At 50.1% G+C, this 13,004-nt stretch overlaps 5 protein-coding genes across 5 annotated transcripts; 3 read left to right on the top strand and 2 right to left on the bottom strand.

The window, feature by feature from the left end:
- Positions 1 to 1,747: 1,747 nt before the first annotated feature.
- On the bottom strand, positions 1,748 to 2,868 carry BP01DRAFT_392220 (F1F0 ATP synthase subunit f). Its single transcript, XM_025578133.1, has 7 exons — positions 2,844 to 2,868; positions 2,699 to 2,756; positions 2,613 to 2,627; positions 2,321 to 2,474; positions 2,194 to 2,259; positions 2,046 to 2,142; positions 1,748 to 1,990 (listed from the first exon to the last, which is right to left on the bottom strand). The coding sequence occupies exons 2-6, from the start codon at positions 2,744 to 2,746 to the stop codon at positions 2,117 to 2,119; spliced, it is 309 nt and encodes a 102-aa protein (XP_025430874.1). The 5' UTR covers positions 2,747 to 2,756; positions 2,844 to 2,868; the 3' UTR covers positions 1,748 to 1,990; positions 2,046 to 2,116.
- A 163-nt stretch (positions 2,869 to 3,031) lies between these two features.
- BP01DRAFT_341603 (ETC complex I subunit) lies at positions 3,032 to 4,197 on the top strand. The gene is made up of 3 exons (XM_025573451.1): positions 3,032 to 3,301; positions 3,354 to 3,464; positions 3,514 to 4,197. The coding sequence occupies exons 1-3, from the start codon at positions 3,075 to 3,077 to the stop codon at positions 3,821 to 3,823; spliced, it is 648 nt and encodes a 215-aa protein (XP_025430873.1). The 5' UTR covers positions 3,032 to 3,074; the 3' UTR covers positions 3,824 to 4,197.
- Positions 4,198 to 4,826: 629 nt separating this feature from the next.
- Positions 4,827 to 6,126, top strand: BP01DRAFT_357245 (deoxyhypusine monooxygenase). The gene is made up of 2 exons (XM_025575157.1): positions 4,827 to 5,440; positions 5,514 to 6,126. The coding sequence occupies exons 1-2, from the start codon at positions 4,950 to 4,952 to the stop codon at positions 6,037 to 6,039; spliced, it is 1,017 nt and encodes a 338-aa protein (XP_025430872.1). The 5' UTR covers positions 4,827 to 4,949; the 3' UTR covers positions 6,040 to 6,126.
- Positions 6,047 to 6,732, bottom strand: BP01DRAFT_60171 (DNA-directed RNA polymerase I core subunit RPA12). The gene is made up of 3 exons (XM_025579964.1): positions 6,523 to 6,732; positions 6,229 to 6,460; positions 6,047 to 6,167 (listed from the first exon to the last, which is right to left on the bottom strand). Exons 1-3 carry the CDS (start codon positions 6,635 to 6,637, stop codon positions 6,149 to 6,151), a joined length of 366 nt encoding a protein of 121 aa, XP_025430871.1. The 5' UTR covers positions 6,638 to 6,732; the 3' UTR covers positions 6,047 to 6,148.
- A 119-nt stretch (positions 6,733 to 6,851) lies between these two features.
- BP01DRAFT_392217 (putative sister chromatid cohesion protein Mis4) lies at positions 6,852 to 12,877 on the top strand. Its single transcript, XM_025578132.1, has 5 exons — positions 6,852 to 7,179; positions 7,244 to 7,433; positions 7,488 to 7,624; positions 7,683 to 9,693; positions 9,749 to 12,877. Exons 1-5 carry the CDS (start codon positions 7,017 to 7,019, stop codon positions 12,558 to 12,560), a joined length of 5,313 nt encoding a protein of 1,770 aa, XP_025430870.1. The 5' UTR covers positions 6,852 to 7,016; the 3' UTR covers positions 12,561 to 12,877.
- The last annotated feature ends 127 nt before the right edge of the window (positions 12,878 to 13,004 follow it).

Here is a 13,004-nt window from a genome sequence, read left to right as displayed (position 1 = left end):
GTTGCGTGGCTATGTGCAAGTGAGGACTCAATTTCTTTTCTTCTACCCAGGCTATGCCAGAGCCTTGCCCGCAGCAACGCCCGACTAGTGGTCATTCGGAGAAAGCAATATGTACCTTGATAGGCAGATGTTCGTATAAGCCAATGCCTGTGTATCTTCTGGCACTTCCTTGAAAAAGCAATCGATGGCTTTGCGCAGCCGCAAGGCTTAAGCTACCTAGTATTGATTGATCGTTGTCAGGTACAGTAGAGGTTCCAGCCAACTAGCATCAAGCCACTCACTCAATCACCTTCGCTCTCTCTGCATGGTTGACTTTCTGCCACTGCCAAAGGTTGCCATTGCTGTCTCTCGACAACGGAGTCACAACATCCAGATCCTTGTGCAACCTGGGCAAAGGTAGGTTACAGAAGATAGGCCATTATTACCTTCAGACTATACATTACATGATTTCTGTTCAACAGATGATGAAAGGACACCGTGTAGTACTTTCCAAGCTCAATCCAAGAAGCGAAGCACAACCCGGCTGCATAGTTAAAACCCCAGACTATATCTCCGAGAGTATGCGAAAGCTTCTATACGGAAGTGAGGCGCTCAGGATCCGAGACTAGGATGATGTTGCCCTGAGCGCGAGCACCGCTTCACTGTCGTCCCTGGTTCAAATAACTCCTGAAATTGACTGAAATGGTCGGAGAAGGCCGAAAGGATGAGAGGAAAGGCACAAGTCCCGGGCTCTTTCAGCTGCATCGTTCAACAACCCCTCTTTCTGTCCGAAAATACTAATTGTCTCCTGGCCTGCTGCGCCCCCGTTAAGTGCTATGTAGTAATAAGGAAGACATTTGGGAAAGGGTCAGATCTGAGTCGGTGAAGAGACATGGCTTCAAACTCCGTACGGTCAAAACGTAAGTTAGGATAAGGTAGTGGAGAAAACGGATATCCCAAACCTTCTGTAACACCAGCTGGTGGCTGACAGATGCAACGTTCTGCTGCTTGCTGTTGCTACATTCAGCTTTGAAAAGATACAGAATCCTTCTGATTGACCTCGTACCTGCAAAGGACCAAAACTGGAATATGGTGTCAAGCGCCTTGTTTTTGTTCACCCTCTCCTCTGCCTTCGGCGCCTCGGCCTACGCCTTGCTCCTCCGCTTTCTTTCGTCCCGGTTCACGCCGCTCCGTAGAGCCTCATGCCGGGGCACCTATTGTTCGCTCCAAGAGTGTGTTAGAGAGGAGATCTCGTTGCGACACAACGCAGATAATGTAGTCTGTTGGCCCAACTTGAGCCGCTTCAGCTGTGACCAACCTGCATCCCATCATTTCTGGCGACCTGTGGCTGTGCAGTCGCCCAAGCCGTTTTCCCTCATCTGCAGGAGACCAAAATTCGTTCTTGATGACATCAAGGTTTGGAGAATTTGCTGTTGGTACCAACATTTGGCTGTTCTTAAACCGATATGATTCGTGCATGGATCCCTGATGAAGCTGTTCCAGACTGTACGGAGTCAATATACCGAGATTGGTCCATCGACGAGGAGAGGTTAAGATAGTAAGGCTGGTTTTCGACCACAAGTCGAGAGATGCTCGATCCAGAACACCATTGGCGCATCATTGCCCAATGCCTTTCAGGCGCAATGCAATGCGACCACCTGGGAGATTTTTAGACTTGCATGCCAGGACGTAGCTCCCTTAGCCAAATTCGTGGAGGTTGAAGCGTGTCCAAGTAGAGCTATTTGCTAAGCCACAGGGTTAAATAAACGACTAATCAGCTAGCGATCTTGAAAGTAAGAGCAAAGCAAGGTCTCTCTCTATTTGAGTCGTCGTGTCTGACATGTAATTTGAAAATTGTTCCACGCAGTCTGTGCTACAGCGCCAATTGCTATCTGTCCAAGTTATCTTTGTCTATCGACACAAGCAATCTAAGCTGCCCACAACCGAGGCTCAATGACAGACGATACACCGAAAGGATTAATGCAGAAGATTACTTGGTAGTGCTAAGTTTCTAGAGATAATGGCTCAGTAATTGTATAGCACATGAATTTCAAGTGATGTTCTACATTGTCTTCATTGTAGAGGGTGTGGTATATACACAAATCCTCGCCCATCAGATTAACCAAACACCAATCGCTTAGTGGGGGTGGTTCTTGTGGTGGCCTGCGCTGCTGTTAGTGCGCATGATCATTCAGTGTTCATCAGAAGACATACGGAGGTGGAAGTAGTACTCCATGCTGTAGCCGAGGAGGAGGATACCGGCAATGGCGTGGATGAAGGCTATAGGTCAAATGGTAAGCTTGAGTCTGCATTGCACAAATCAAGTGTGGCCATCACGTACGAGTAGCAGACTGGTTCTTTCCGGTGAAATAACGAGCCTGGTAACGTCCAATGAGGCCAGTGGGCTTGACCTCAGGGGCGGGACCGCGAGGAAGTCTGGCGTAGAAGTTCACGACACGGTCCATGCGGGCAGCATCCTTGGCGGCACCGATCGCCTTTTCAATTTGTTAGCTATGGTGACGAGGAAGGGTTGTGCTGGTGCTTGAGCCGAGGTGACCGGGGCAAAAAAGAGATTGCTCCTCGAGGCAGGTTCTCAAGAGAATGGCAGAACACGGGGTGGCAGGGTATCTCACGTTGGGGGAAGCGATCTAAAAACTGATTAGCATCCCTCTTACCTCATCATCATATTGTTTTCTGATTGTGTTCAGTCGGGTCTTACCTTGGGAGGGATGAGGGTCGAAAGACCGCGGCGGGCGATGTAGCTCATCTTGAAGGATCTAGCCAGGATCGCGTCAGAAAAATCTTCCATCGCAATTCAGAGGTGCATAATTGACTATAGGCCAGTCGCGGAATAGTCGACTTACCTTGACGCTAGCAGGTTAACTAGGACAATGAATACTGACGGGGAGAAGAGAGAAGTGCCAACAGAAAGCGGGTTGTCGGATGAGCGGTTCCTAACGCAGGGAGCCTCATTATCGCGCTAGTCCTAATTCGGGTTTGTCTGAACGACCGGCACTCGCCGCATACCTCACTCTGCAATTGCTCTCCCGCAGCTGCTCCTTCACCTGTCCACCCACAAACCATACATACCCATAATGTCGCTTGCAAGAGCAGGAAGATTTGCCTGCCTTCGTGCCGGCAGGCTCACCGCACCTGTCAATGCCCGTTTCGTATCCACCGCCGACGGCTCCGTCAACACCAGCCCTGCTGATGCCCCGACCATCCCTCACAAAGACAGCACATTGATCCGCAAGGAGAGCCCTTCCCAGGCAATGGCTCGTCATCAGCCTGATTACGAGGCTACCATTGACCACGCCACTTCGTGAGATCTCTCTACGCGACACGGGAGGCAATGGGTCGACTAACGACAATAGGAACTTCTCCCCCGTGCCCAAGCGCGTTATGGATGGTAGCGAGCCCGGTGATACCGTCGCTGCTGCTGTCCTGTCTGGCGCTCCCACCGATCTGCAGGCTCGTACCGTTCGGTAGGTGATTTAGCCGGTCCTCAAATTCTAGTGCGCTAATGTGAAATAGCATTTACCGCCCCACGAAGCCCGCTACTCAGTCAGGAACCTGGCACGGCCACCACTGGAGAATGGATTGGGATATCTTGCAGAAGGGTCATCGGTGGGAGAACCCATTGATGGGCTGGCAATCCTCCGCCGACTGCATGCAGGGTACCAACCTCAAGTTCAAGACCAAGGAGGACGCCATCCTGTTCGCCCAGAAGCAAGGCTACGAGTACTTCGTCCAGGAGCCCAATGAGCGCCGGTTTGTTCCTAAGTCTTACGCCAACAACTTCCTCCACGAGCCCAAGAAGCTCAAGCATATCAAGACCAAATAAATCGAGTTTTCCGCCGTGTCTCGTGTACATAAGTACAGGCTTTTGTTCTAGTTCTGAATTATGCTTGGAGATCGATTACAATGTTCAACACTTCAATCTTCTACACATTCAAGGCCCCGGCTTGTGTCCGACACTTTTCAGGTCCCCACGTCACAGAGAGAGATCATATAAGGCGGGGATTGATATCCCCTAAACTCATAGAACAGGCTCGGGGTGGGGCGTTTAGACGGATCCCTGATGATACATCAGCGGTGAAGGGTCAAGCAACACACTGATATGGATTTTTCCGAGCCAGATGAGCATTGTGATTGAGGAAATGAGCCCTATAATATGCTAGTATATGTTATTCTTGAATCGCAGTCATTGTTTCTGACACATTTCATCTTGGACGTCCAATCGTCTTTAGAATTTATTTCATTGAACTGGCAATGCATCTAGCATAAACCAACTGGAAACCAAGCATAAGCTACTATCGTAAGGGGCATCTAAGCAAACTCCAGCTCAGCGAAACCATACTTAGATGCATATAATATGAGATATTACAATCGATGAGCGCAACACCATCGTTTTTGCCATGGTGGAAACTCTCTACCCATATACAACATACAATTAATATGCAAAGTCATGGCAGGCAATGACTGGGTCACTGGTTACTGCTGGAAATCCTGGATTTGAGTCTTGGCACGCTTCAGAATACTACGAGTATTTGGTGCCTTGGCGTGTGCGTACAGTGCTGTTGCATCCGAGCGCAGATATATCAAATTATCTGCATGGAACTACAACTTACTGAACCTCAACTAATTTTGGTGGTCGAGTCGGAGCTATCCTTTCTGTTTGCATTCCTCATGCATAAGCAGAGATAAGATCTGTCCCGCTGCAGCTGAAGGATGGTGCCTACCGGCACGTTTCGATCCGGGAGTAGTGGTGGTGGGTGGCTTGGAGAGATTTTAAAGCAAAAGACGCCTAGCCCACGGCCTGTGGTACCCCGCCCCCCCACCTAAAATTTATTATCAGGTGGTGATAAGATCGTAGGAAAAATTGTCCCATCTCTCTCTTTCATGATCTTCTCCTTCGCCAAAATCCCTCCTTTTCCGGTCACTAATACGATATTTAATTCATAATCACCATGTCTTCTGCTGCTACCGATAATGTGAACGGCGTTGATGAGACAGTCCTCACCCTGCGCAAAGTTCTTACTTCTGAGTCCGAGCCCCTCGCTCGCCGGTTCCGCGCCCTTTTCTCTCTCAAGTACCTCGCTTGCCTGCAGCCTCCCACTGAAAAGACCCTGCCCGCCATCCAAGCCATCGCCGCTGGTTTCTCCTCCAAGTCGGCTCTCCTGAAGCATGAGCTGGCTTACTGTCTCGGTCAGACCCGCAACCCTGATGCCGTCTCGTACCTCCAGCAGGTCCTGAAGGATACGGAAGAAGACGCCATGTGCCGCCACGAGGCTGCGGAAGCTCTCGGTGCTCTCGGTTACGAGGACAGTCTCGAGATCCTCAAGGCCCTAAGAGATGATGAGAAGGAGCTTGATGTTGTCCGCGAAACTTGCGACATCGCGGTGGACCGTATCATCTGGGAGAACTCTGAGGAGAGGAAGGCTGAGAAGTTGAAGCCTAGGTATGCCTACGAAGCTTCAGATGATACTTCAAATGATACTAGAAATGTATTCAATGTGCTAATTGGAAAATAGTGACTTCACTTCCATCGACCCGGCCCCGCCACTTCCCATGGCCGCCGAACAACCTTCCATTCCCGAACTGGAGAAGACCCTGCTCGACACGAAACTTCCTCTGTTCCAGAGATACCGCGCCATGTTTGCCCTGCGCGATCTTGCCTCGCCTCCGGATTTGCCCACGGCTGTCCAGGCCGTCGAGGCCTTGGCCAAGGGTCTCAAGGATCCTTCTGCTCTTTTCCGTCACGAGGTCGCATTCGTCTTCGGTCAACTATGCCATCCTGCCTCCGTGCCTTGTCTTACGGAGACGCTCAGCGACCAGACAGAGATGGGTATGGTGCGACATGAAGCCGCCGAAGCTCTTGGCAGTTTGGGCGATGTGGAGGGCGTCGAGGATACATTGAAGAAGTTCTTGAACGATCCGGAGCAGGTGGTAAGAGACAGCATCATTGTGGCGCTTGATATGGCGGAATTCGAGAAGAGCGGGGAAGTCGAATACGCCCTGGTGCCAGATTCGGCGGTCCCTGCTGCGGTATCTGCTTGATTGATGAATTATGCGAACAAATATATTACAATGTCGGGTAAATAGTTGCTTTCATGCCTCATAGATGTACAAATGCGGGCCAAAAAATAGACGTCATGATTTTCGCTTTTTAGTTGTTCTGCGTTTCCCTGTAGAAATTGGTCAATGAACATGAACGTCTGCAATGGGCAAGGAGGGGATATTGCTGACTTGTGACCACAAACACATCTTAAAAATACTGTACTTCCTTCGTCTGCACTGCGCAATTGCACGGTCGTGAAGTACATTTCCTTTCTACCGCACTTGACGCAGGTGTGCTGGGTAAGAGCTTCCGTCTTTCTATCTTCCGCTGTCAAAGTCTGAACGGCGGATCGCTTTGCCCTCAGGGACGACGGAAAAGCACTGGGTTTGGATTCGGATACAATTGTTTGGGGGACGGTGTCTAGCATACAGGAGAAAAGTTGTTAGTGACATGGTGTATTGGCCTGATTTGAACCGTCTTACCTTTATTCTTAGCTCCACAGATATCGCAGACTAGGATCTTGCTCGTGTCTCCAATTGAGCCATCTAGCAAGGAGCCACAATCTGTACAGAAAACAAGAGATCCGATAGCCGACATATTGGGGACAAATATGTAGTCTAAAGAGTTGTAGCCTTGGTTGAGCGTACCGATCTGTGAAGCCTGCCAACTTTTTTTTTCTGCGAGGGAAGCGGCCTCCGGAAAGATTTCCACTGCACGGACCACTTTCCTTGACCAGCAACTACATTAGTCTCGGGCGGTCAGTAGCGGTAGCGGCATGAGAACCGTGCCTGGCATTAATTATTGCATCAGTTTGTATTGGGATCGTTTGACTCGAAGTTAAGGCACCCTTCTCTTTGGGATGATCCCTCATTCGCTTGACGGATAGCCATGACTCTGGGTAGAGCATGTCTTCCTCCGTTGTTCTAATCATTCCCTCAGATCGACCCCCTACGTTCCAGCAGGGAAAACCGCGGCCATGGCTCAGAACTGGCATCCGGCCGTTCAGGTCGTCATCAATGGCCATCCACAAGCGCAGCCTCTTGGCCCGAGTGGGCAAGCTCGGGGCTGTAACAGGCCCTTATATGTGAACGAAGCTCTACAGTACTCTCCTATGTCCAGCGCGCCGGTCTTTGGTCTAGGTTAGTGTGGTATACAATCTGAGCGGCCGAGGAGCTTAAGCTGATGAATACCGTTTCTCCTTAGATTGCATCCTACGTCCAGAAGTCGGACGGCCACCTAGCACTACCTCTATCAACCACATTGTCCAGTCGGGTCGCGCTGCTTTGAACGATTTGAATAATGAGATTCAATCGGGACGTGATGAGTCGAACCGCTTGGAGACTTCCCGGGAGTACCTGCAGCAATTGTTAGATGGCGACCAGCTGACGGAGTTGTGAGCTCAAAATGATCCGTGATATACAAAGCAAAGACTCACTGGATTGCATAGCAAATTTAAACTGCCCCCGGGCTTGGGGAATGCTCAAGCCTCACCATCCGATGTCGTCCCAGACCATGTCTCCAGCAATCTTAAGCTTAGTCCCTTTGCGCAAATGATGCTGGACGCCACGGATATTGCTTTCAGATGTATGGAACCCAGTTATTCAGAATATTCAGCACATGCCCCTGTACTAATAGACACTAGATCCGACGTCCGGCGACATGAAAGTTTCACAGAAGCCTACGCCCGCGAAGGCAAAGTCACCTCTCATAAGCAAACCAACTCCCCCTCCCCAGCATCTACAGCCTCTCCAAACCAGTCAGCTCTCGGTAATCATACCCGTGAAACCACTGCCACCTCATACCGACGATCATGGTGCCTCGAAGAGGCGGAAACTCAATACAGATGGAGGTGATAACATTGGATCAATACGATTGAAAGATCAAAAAGAGGAGGCGGATGCTGCTCTTGTCAAGCTACAGGACCTTTTTCAGGAAATATTTGAGGCGGAGGATCAGCTTGATCCAGGAACAGTGTCAGAAGACACTACTGAACAACCCAACGCGGTGTTCGTTGCAGCTCACGCGCTGGACGTGAACGGGCTGCTTCTGTCATCAGATGCTCATACACGGCTGCAAAAGGCTATCAAGAAAGTCGATAGTTTCAATCGGCTTCAGGATATTCCGTCAGAGTACTTGAACAGGGCCCAGAAGCTGTGCGAGAAGCCTATCATTGCTGCGCAATCGCTTGACCTGAGACTGGACGACCCATCGAGTGAAGCGGACACTCAGGATTGGCTCAGAAAGGTGGATGACATGCACAATGCTCTATATGCAGTAGGGACCTTGCTGCAAACTATGTCCGGATCTCAAACGGAGAGAGATTTATGCCCAGAGGATCTGATCGAAGCTATACCCAATGTCTTTAACCAGGTTTTTGATCACTGCGTCATTCCTGCTGTTCAAGCTCGTCCCGGCGGCAAGGATGCGAAATACTTCGAATTCTTTTCAGCGCAGAAACGGGTGTTGGGGGCGCTCATTCAGCAAAGCAAGAAAGTACTTGCTCTGTTCGCCGATTTCCTCGCACGCATTGAAGTGTCGGAAGGCACGGTCAATGCTGCTGAGTACTTTGCAGCCAAACTTATATTTGTGGAGAATGCTCACACCGAAAAAGACTCCACCGTCGGTTATCAAAAATACGAGTCGGTCAGGCGGGGAGCCATGGATGTTCTGGCAAAGATATTTTCAAAATATCCTGCTCAACGGCCGTATATTCTAGATGAGATTTTGGTGTCTTTGGAAAAGCTTCCTTCAACACGGCAAAGCGCGAGACAGTTTAAGCTTGCCGATGGTAAGAACATACAGCTTCTCACCGCGTTGGTGATGCAGCTTGTGCAGACGACTGCTCTGGATGTTCCTACCTCCAAATCTTCAAGAATCAAACGCAAGCTACCAGGTTCGACAGACAATGACGACGACGAAGACGACGATGAGCTTGCAGGACACGGTCAGGCAGATGATGATCAGGACTCGGATTTATCCTTGGAACGTCTTGCGACAAAAGTCAATCGCTTATATGATAATGCCGTACGGAGTGCTCAGTATATTGTGAAGTTCATTGTACAACGGGCAATGACTTCGACTAAAACTGGGGATCAGCCATATCGAAACATTTTCGACCTTTTTACCGAAGACTTGATCAGCGTCCTAGGTTCCACAGACTGGCCGGCAGCGGAACTACTTCTCCGAATCATGGCCTCCCATATGGTTGGCATCGCTGATCTTGACAAAAGTTCTGCGACCGCAAAGAGTATGGCTCTTGAGCTCTTGGGTTGGATGGGCTCCGCTATCTCTGATCTCATAGCCACTGCTCAGCATCTGCTTCCCGCCATGGAAGAATCGGATAGTGAGCTCACAGACGATCTGAAGCAAATGTTTGAGGACTACACGAATCGTGCTTTGCACCCGCAGGACCTGGTTGTTGCGAATGGTCCGTACAGGATGACTCTCGAGTATCTTATTCAAGATCGGAGCTCGGATAGTTGGCAGCTGACAAGTGCTCGGGGATACTATCTGGCACAGTGGGCCAAAACGTTCTGTTCAGTCTACTACAACTCAGATGATAAAGATGATTCTGCTTATGATGATGCGAACGACAGTCTGGTGGAATTCTTCGTCAAGTCGATGTCTGAGCCTTTATGGCTTGAAACCCATCGGTAAGTAGCTTGAATGATGTACGAATTTGATGGAACGGCCCGCTGATTCCTGTAGACACTTCGACAACGTTCCTACAGCACATGGCCGATTTGCATACATGATGACGGTTTTGAACTCGGGCTTCTGCAAAGCTTTTGATACAATCTTGAAAGTCCTTCTTAATTCGATCGCCAGTGACCAGGCCAAAGTCCGAAGTCGCAGTCTAAAGAGTGTGATATACATGCTTGAGAAAGATCCCAGTCTTCTCGACAGAGACGCTTCCGTCATGCGGGTGATTCTGCGCTGTGCGACAGATGCATCTCCAATGGTGCGTGATTCTGCGCTGTCTTTGATCGCCAAATGCATGGTGCTAAAGCCGAAGCTTGAGGAAGAAGGCTGCCGAAGCATTCTGGCCTGCGCCGCCGATCCAACTGCAGGTGTGCGGAAGCGCTGTATTGGTCTGCTGAAGGATGTGTATCTGAAAACTTCGCGCACCGAACTGAAGCTGGCTATCTTAGACAGCTTCTTGCAGCGGACAAGTGATTATGAAGAAAGCGTTGCCACATTGGCTCGTCAAACATTTGAGGAGATATGGCTCACGCCATTCCACGACCTCATAGAATCTGCCCAAGACGGCTCGGCACTCAAGGTGGGTCTCGGTGAACGTGTCACTCTGATTGTCGATCTGGTTCAACGCAGCGACACAGCGCTTGAGACCTTGGGAAATTGTCTTAAGAAGATCATGTCCGATACTTCTAAGACCGCACCTCTCAATTTTAAGGTGTGCAAAGCCATGGTTTCTACCATGTTCGAGAAATTAGTCGAGGATAGTGATTCCGGCAAAGAATTCCAGCAGGCGTTGTTGCAGACAATCACCGTATTTGCAAAAGCCAACGCCAAATTGTTCCGTCCTGACCAGCTGGAGACGCTTCACCCCTATATTGGACATCTTGCCACAGCGGAGGATCTCTTTCTTTTTCGGTCTGTGGTCGTTATCTACCGTTGTGTACTGCCTTATTTGTCCTCGGCACATAACAGTCTTCTGAAAGAAGTACAGAACGACCTTTTCAAGAGCGTCGCTAAGCTTGCTCGCTCCGAACTCAACGAAGTTATGGCTTGTCTATGGACCATCAACGGCGTTCTTAACAATACTGATCGGCTTGTGAAGCTCACAATCTCCGTGCTGAAACCCATACAGCACTACAAGAACGTTGACCTTTCGGACGGTAGCAATAGTGCTGTGTTGGCCAGAGCGAAAAGCTATATCCGTATCGCCGGTTGCGTTGGGAGACACTGCGACCTTGAAAAGTACGAGCCCCATTTTAGAGCTGCGTTTCCATCTTGGAAAGGTGGTTCAGTGGCTGGCTTGATGATAGATTCTATGATCCCATTTACCCTGCCCAAGCAACCGCTCGAATTGAGGGTAATGTCGCTGGAGAGTCTGGGTTCTGTCTGTCAGTCTTGGCCAGCTCAGTTTGGCCGCGAGGGTCCGAGACAGGTCCTTTCCAGCGTCTTCAAGGAAGACAATCCCAGTCTGCAGAATATCGTTCTCAGATCGTTCGCCGATTTCTTCGCAATGCATGAAGGCAAGACAGAAAAGTCTGTAGTGGCTGCTGCCGAGATTGCAGAACAGGAGAACGCAACCAGATTGGGAGGATCACTAAGAGCCAGCGACAACGATGGGGCTGCGGCCTTGATTGCACAACATTTCCTTCACAGCATGCTTAAGGTCGCGCAGTCAAGGCAAGATTCATATGCTTTGACTGCAATCGAATTGATAGCAAGCATCAACCGTCAGGGTTTGGTGCACCCGAAAGAATGTGCTGGCGTGCTCGTCGCTCTGGAGACATCTACTGTCCCAGCAATCGCCAAGGTAGCGACTGACACCCATCGGATGCTTCACCAACAGTACGAATCTATGTTTGAAAGAGAATACATGCGTGCTGTCCAGGAAGCCTTCTACTACCAGCGTGATATTGTGGGGGATCCAAGTGGCGCCTTAAGCCGCCCGTACATCGCGAAACTAGCGCCACTCTTTGATATTGTCAAAATCAGCAACAGTCGCTACCAAAGAAAATTCCTCTCAAATCTTTGCTCGAAAGTGGACTTCGAACTCAAAAATCTGAATGTCAGTGGTGACCCACCTGAACACCTTCTGCTCGCTCGCTTTGTGGCACAAAACCTTGCGTTCTTCGACTATGGCCAGCTCGCCGAACTTGTGCCGACTATTGGCTGCATGGAGCGCATTGTTTCTGCCACGGGGACTATTGTTGCTCACTCGATCGAGACGGAAGTCTTTCTCTCCAAGCCTGAGGCTCCACTAGGAGACGAGACGGCTGTACCTGTGGCGCAAGGTCCGGGAGACATGGCTCCGAAACCGCAGGTTAATCAGGGGACTTTGCGACTTCTGGCTACGGCTGCTGCATCCCTCGCCATGCTCTGGGAAGCTCGAACGTTTCTTCGCCGTCTGTACGGTGTGACAGCACATGTCCGTGACAAAGAAGCCAAAACCGGCGCCAAAGAGCTCAACAAGTCGGCTACGAAAGTGCACGGCATTACGGGCGACAAATTCTGGGACGCCATCGCACGGAACATGAACTCCTTGAGTAGCGTGGAGGCAATGATTGAGAAATGCCGAGAGTTCGCGACTTTACTTGCCATTGATGACGAGTTTAAGGTGGGAGACAATGAAGACGCCGAGGGGGAAGAAGTTACGGACATGGATGATACGGGAGCTGCGTGGGCTTCCGCGAGTACCCAGAGACCTGCGAAGCGAAAGAACTCGATGTCCGGACATAATCCCGTGAAGCGCCCGCGCGGGCGTAAAAGTGGTTCGGGAAAGAAACGAGCCAGCACCGAACCGGGGGAGGAACCGGATTGGCATTAACGAACAAAGCCAAGGCCGTTGATCGGGCTGGTTGATGGAGAAAGTGCCAGTGACTGGACTGTTCAATAGTCGGAAAGGTTGCATGCATCTGGGATCAGGAATGGCGTTTTGTGGCGAAAGAGAACTCTGCTTTGGTATCTGAGCGCGATTTATGAGGCACTGGATTTTATTCCCACTATTTTTAAACCAGGGAGCGTGATCGCTGGTTTTCTTTTGTTGTTATTTATACCTTCGTGACTCCTGGAATTGTGGCTCAAGTGTCGTGTGGGTGGGGAATTTCCACCTTCCTAGGGGTCCGGCGTGGGTTACCAAGATATAGTTAATTTATATCCATGATGCTAACAGCAATAATGTGTTCTCGTACCCGTCAGCAACGATAACTTAGAAATAACTTAATGCAGTGGATAAAGCGATGAAGACAGAGGATGCCAAGCCGGGCCCTGC

This window comes from Aspergillus saccharolyticus (assembly GCF_003184585.1).
Source record: "Aspergillus saccharolyticus JOP 1030-1 unplaced genomic scaffold BP01scaffold_17, whole genome shotgun sequence".
NCBI lineage: Eukaryota > Fungi > Ascomycota > Eurotiomycetes > Eurotiales > Aspergillaceae > Aspergillus > Aspergillus saccharolyticus.
Note: the sequence above shows the minus strand (reverse complement) of the source record. Positions and strands in the feature narration are given on the sequence as shown.

Excerpts from the sequence above, each read along its gene's own strand:
- BP01DRAFT_392220 (XM_025578133.1), bottom strand. The coding sequence starts at position 2,746 with ATGAGCTACATCGCCCGCCGCGGTCTTTCGACCCTCATCCCTCCCAAG. Across the intron at positions 2,260-2,320 it reads AAAGAACCAGTCTGCTACTC|CCTTCATCCACGCCATTGCC; the intron begins GTACGTGATGGC and ends TTTGACCTATAG. Across the intron at positions 2,143-2,193 it reads GGAGTACTACTTCCACCTCC|GCCACCACAAGAACCACCCC; the intron begins GTATGTCTTCTG and ends ACAGCAGCGCAG.
- BP01DRAFT_60171 (XM_025579964.1), bottom strand. The coding sequence starts at position 6,637 with ATGTCGGCTATCGGATCTCTTGTTTTCTGTACAGATTGTGGCTCCTTG. Across the intron at positions 6,461-6,522 it reads CTGTGGAGCTAAGAATAAAG|ACACCGTCCCCCAAACAATT; the intron begins GTAAGACGGTTC and ends CCTGTATGCTAG.
- BP01DRAFT_357245 (XM_025575157.1), top strand. The coding sequence starts at position 4,950 with ATGTCTTCTGCTGCTACCGATAATGTGAACGGCGTTGATGAGACAGTC. Across the intron at positions 5,441-5,513 it reads GCTGAGAAGTTGAAGCCTAG|TGACTTCACTTCCATCGACC; the intron begins GTATGCCTACGA and ends ATTGGAAAATAG.
- BP01DRAFT_392217 (XM_025578132.1), top strand. The coding sequence starts at position 7,017 with ATGGCTCAGAACTGGCATCCGGCCGTTCAGGTCGTCATCAATGGCCAT. Across the intron at positions 7,434-7,487 it reads GGCGACCAGCTGACGGAGTT|CAAATTTAAACTGCCCCCGG; the intron begins GTGAGCTCAAAA and ends TGGATTGCATAG. Across the intron at positions 7,625-7,682 it reads CACGGATATTGCTTTCAGAT|ATCCGACGTCCGGCGACATG; the intron begins GTATGGAACCCA and ends AATAGACACTAG.
- BP01DRAFT_341603 (XM_025573451.1), top strand. The coding sequence starts at position 3,075 with ATGTCGCTTGCAAGAGCAGGAAGATTTGCCTGCCTTCGTGCCGGCAGG. Across the intron at positions 3,302-3,353 it reads ACCATTGACCACGCCACTTC|GAACTTCTCCCCCGTGCCCA; the intron begins GTGAGATCTCTC and ends TAACGACAATAG. Across the intron at positions 3,465-3,513 it reads CTGCAGGCTCGTACCGTTCG|CATTTACCGCCCCACGAAGC; the intron begins GTAGGTGATTTA and ends AATGTGAAATAG.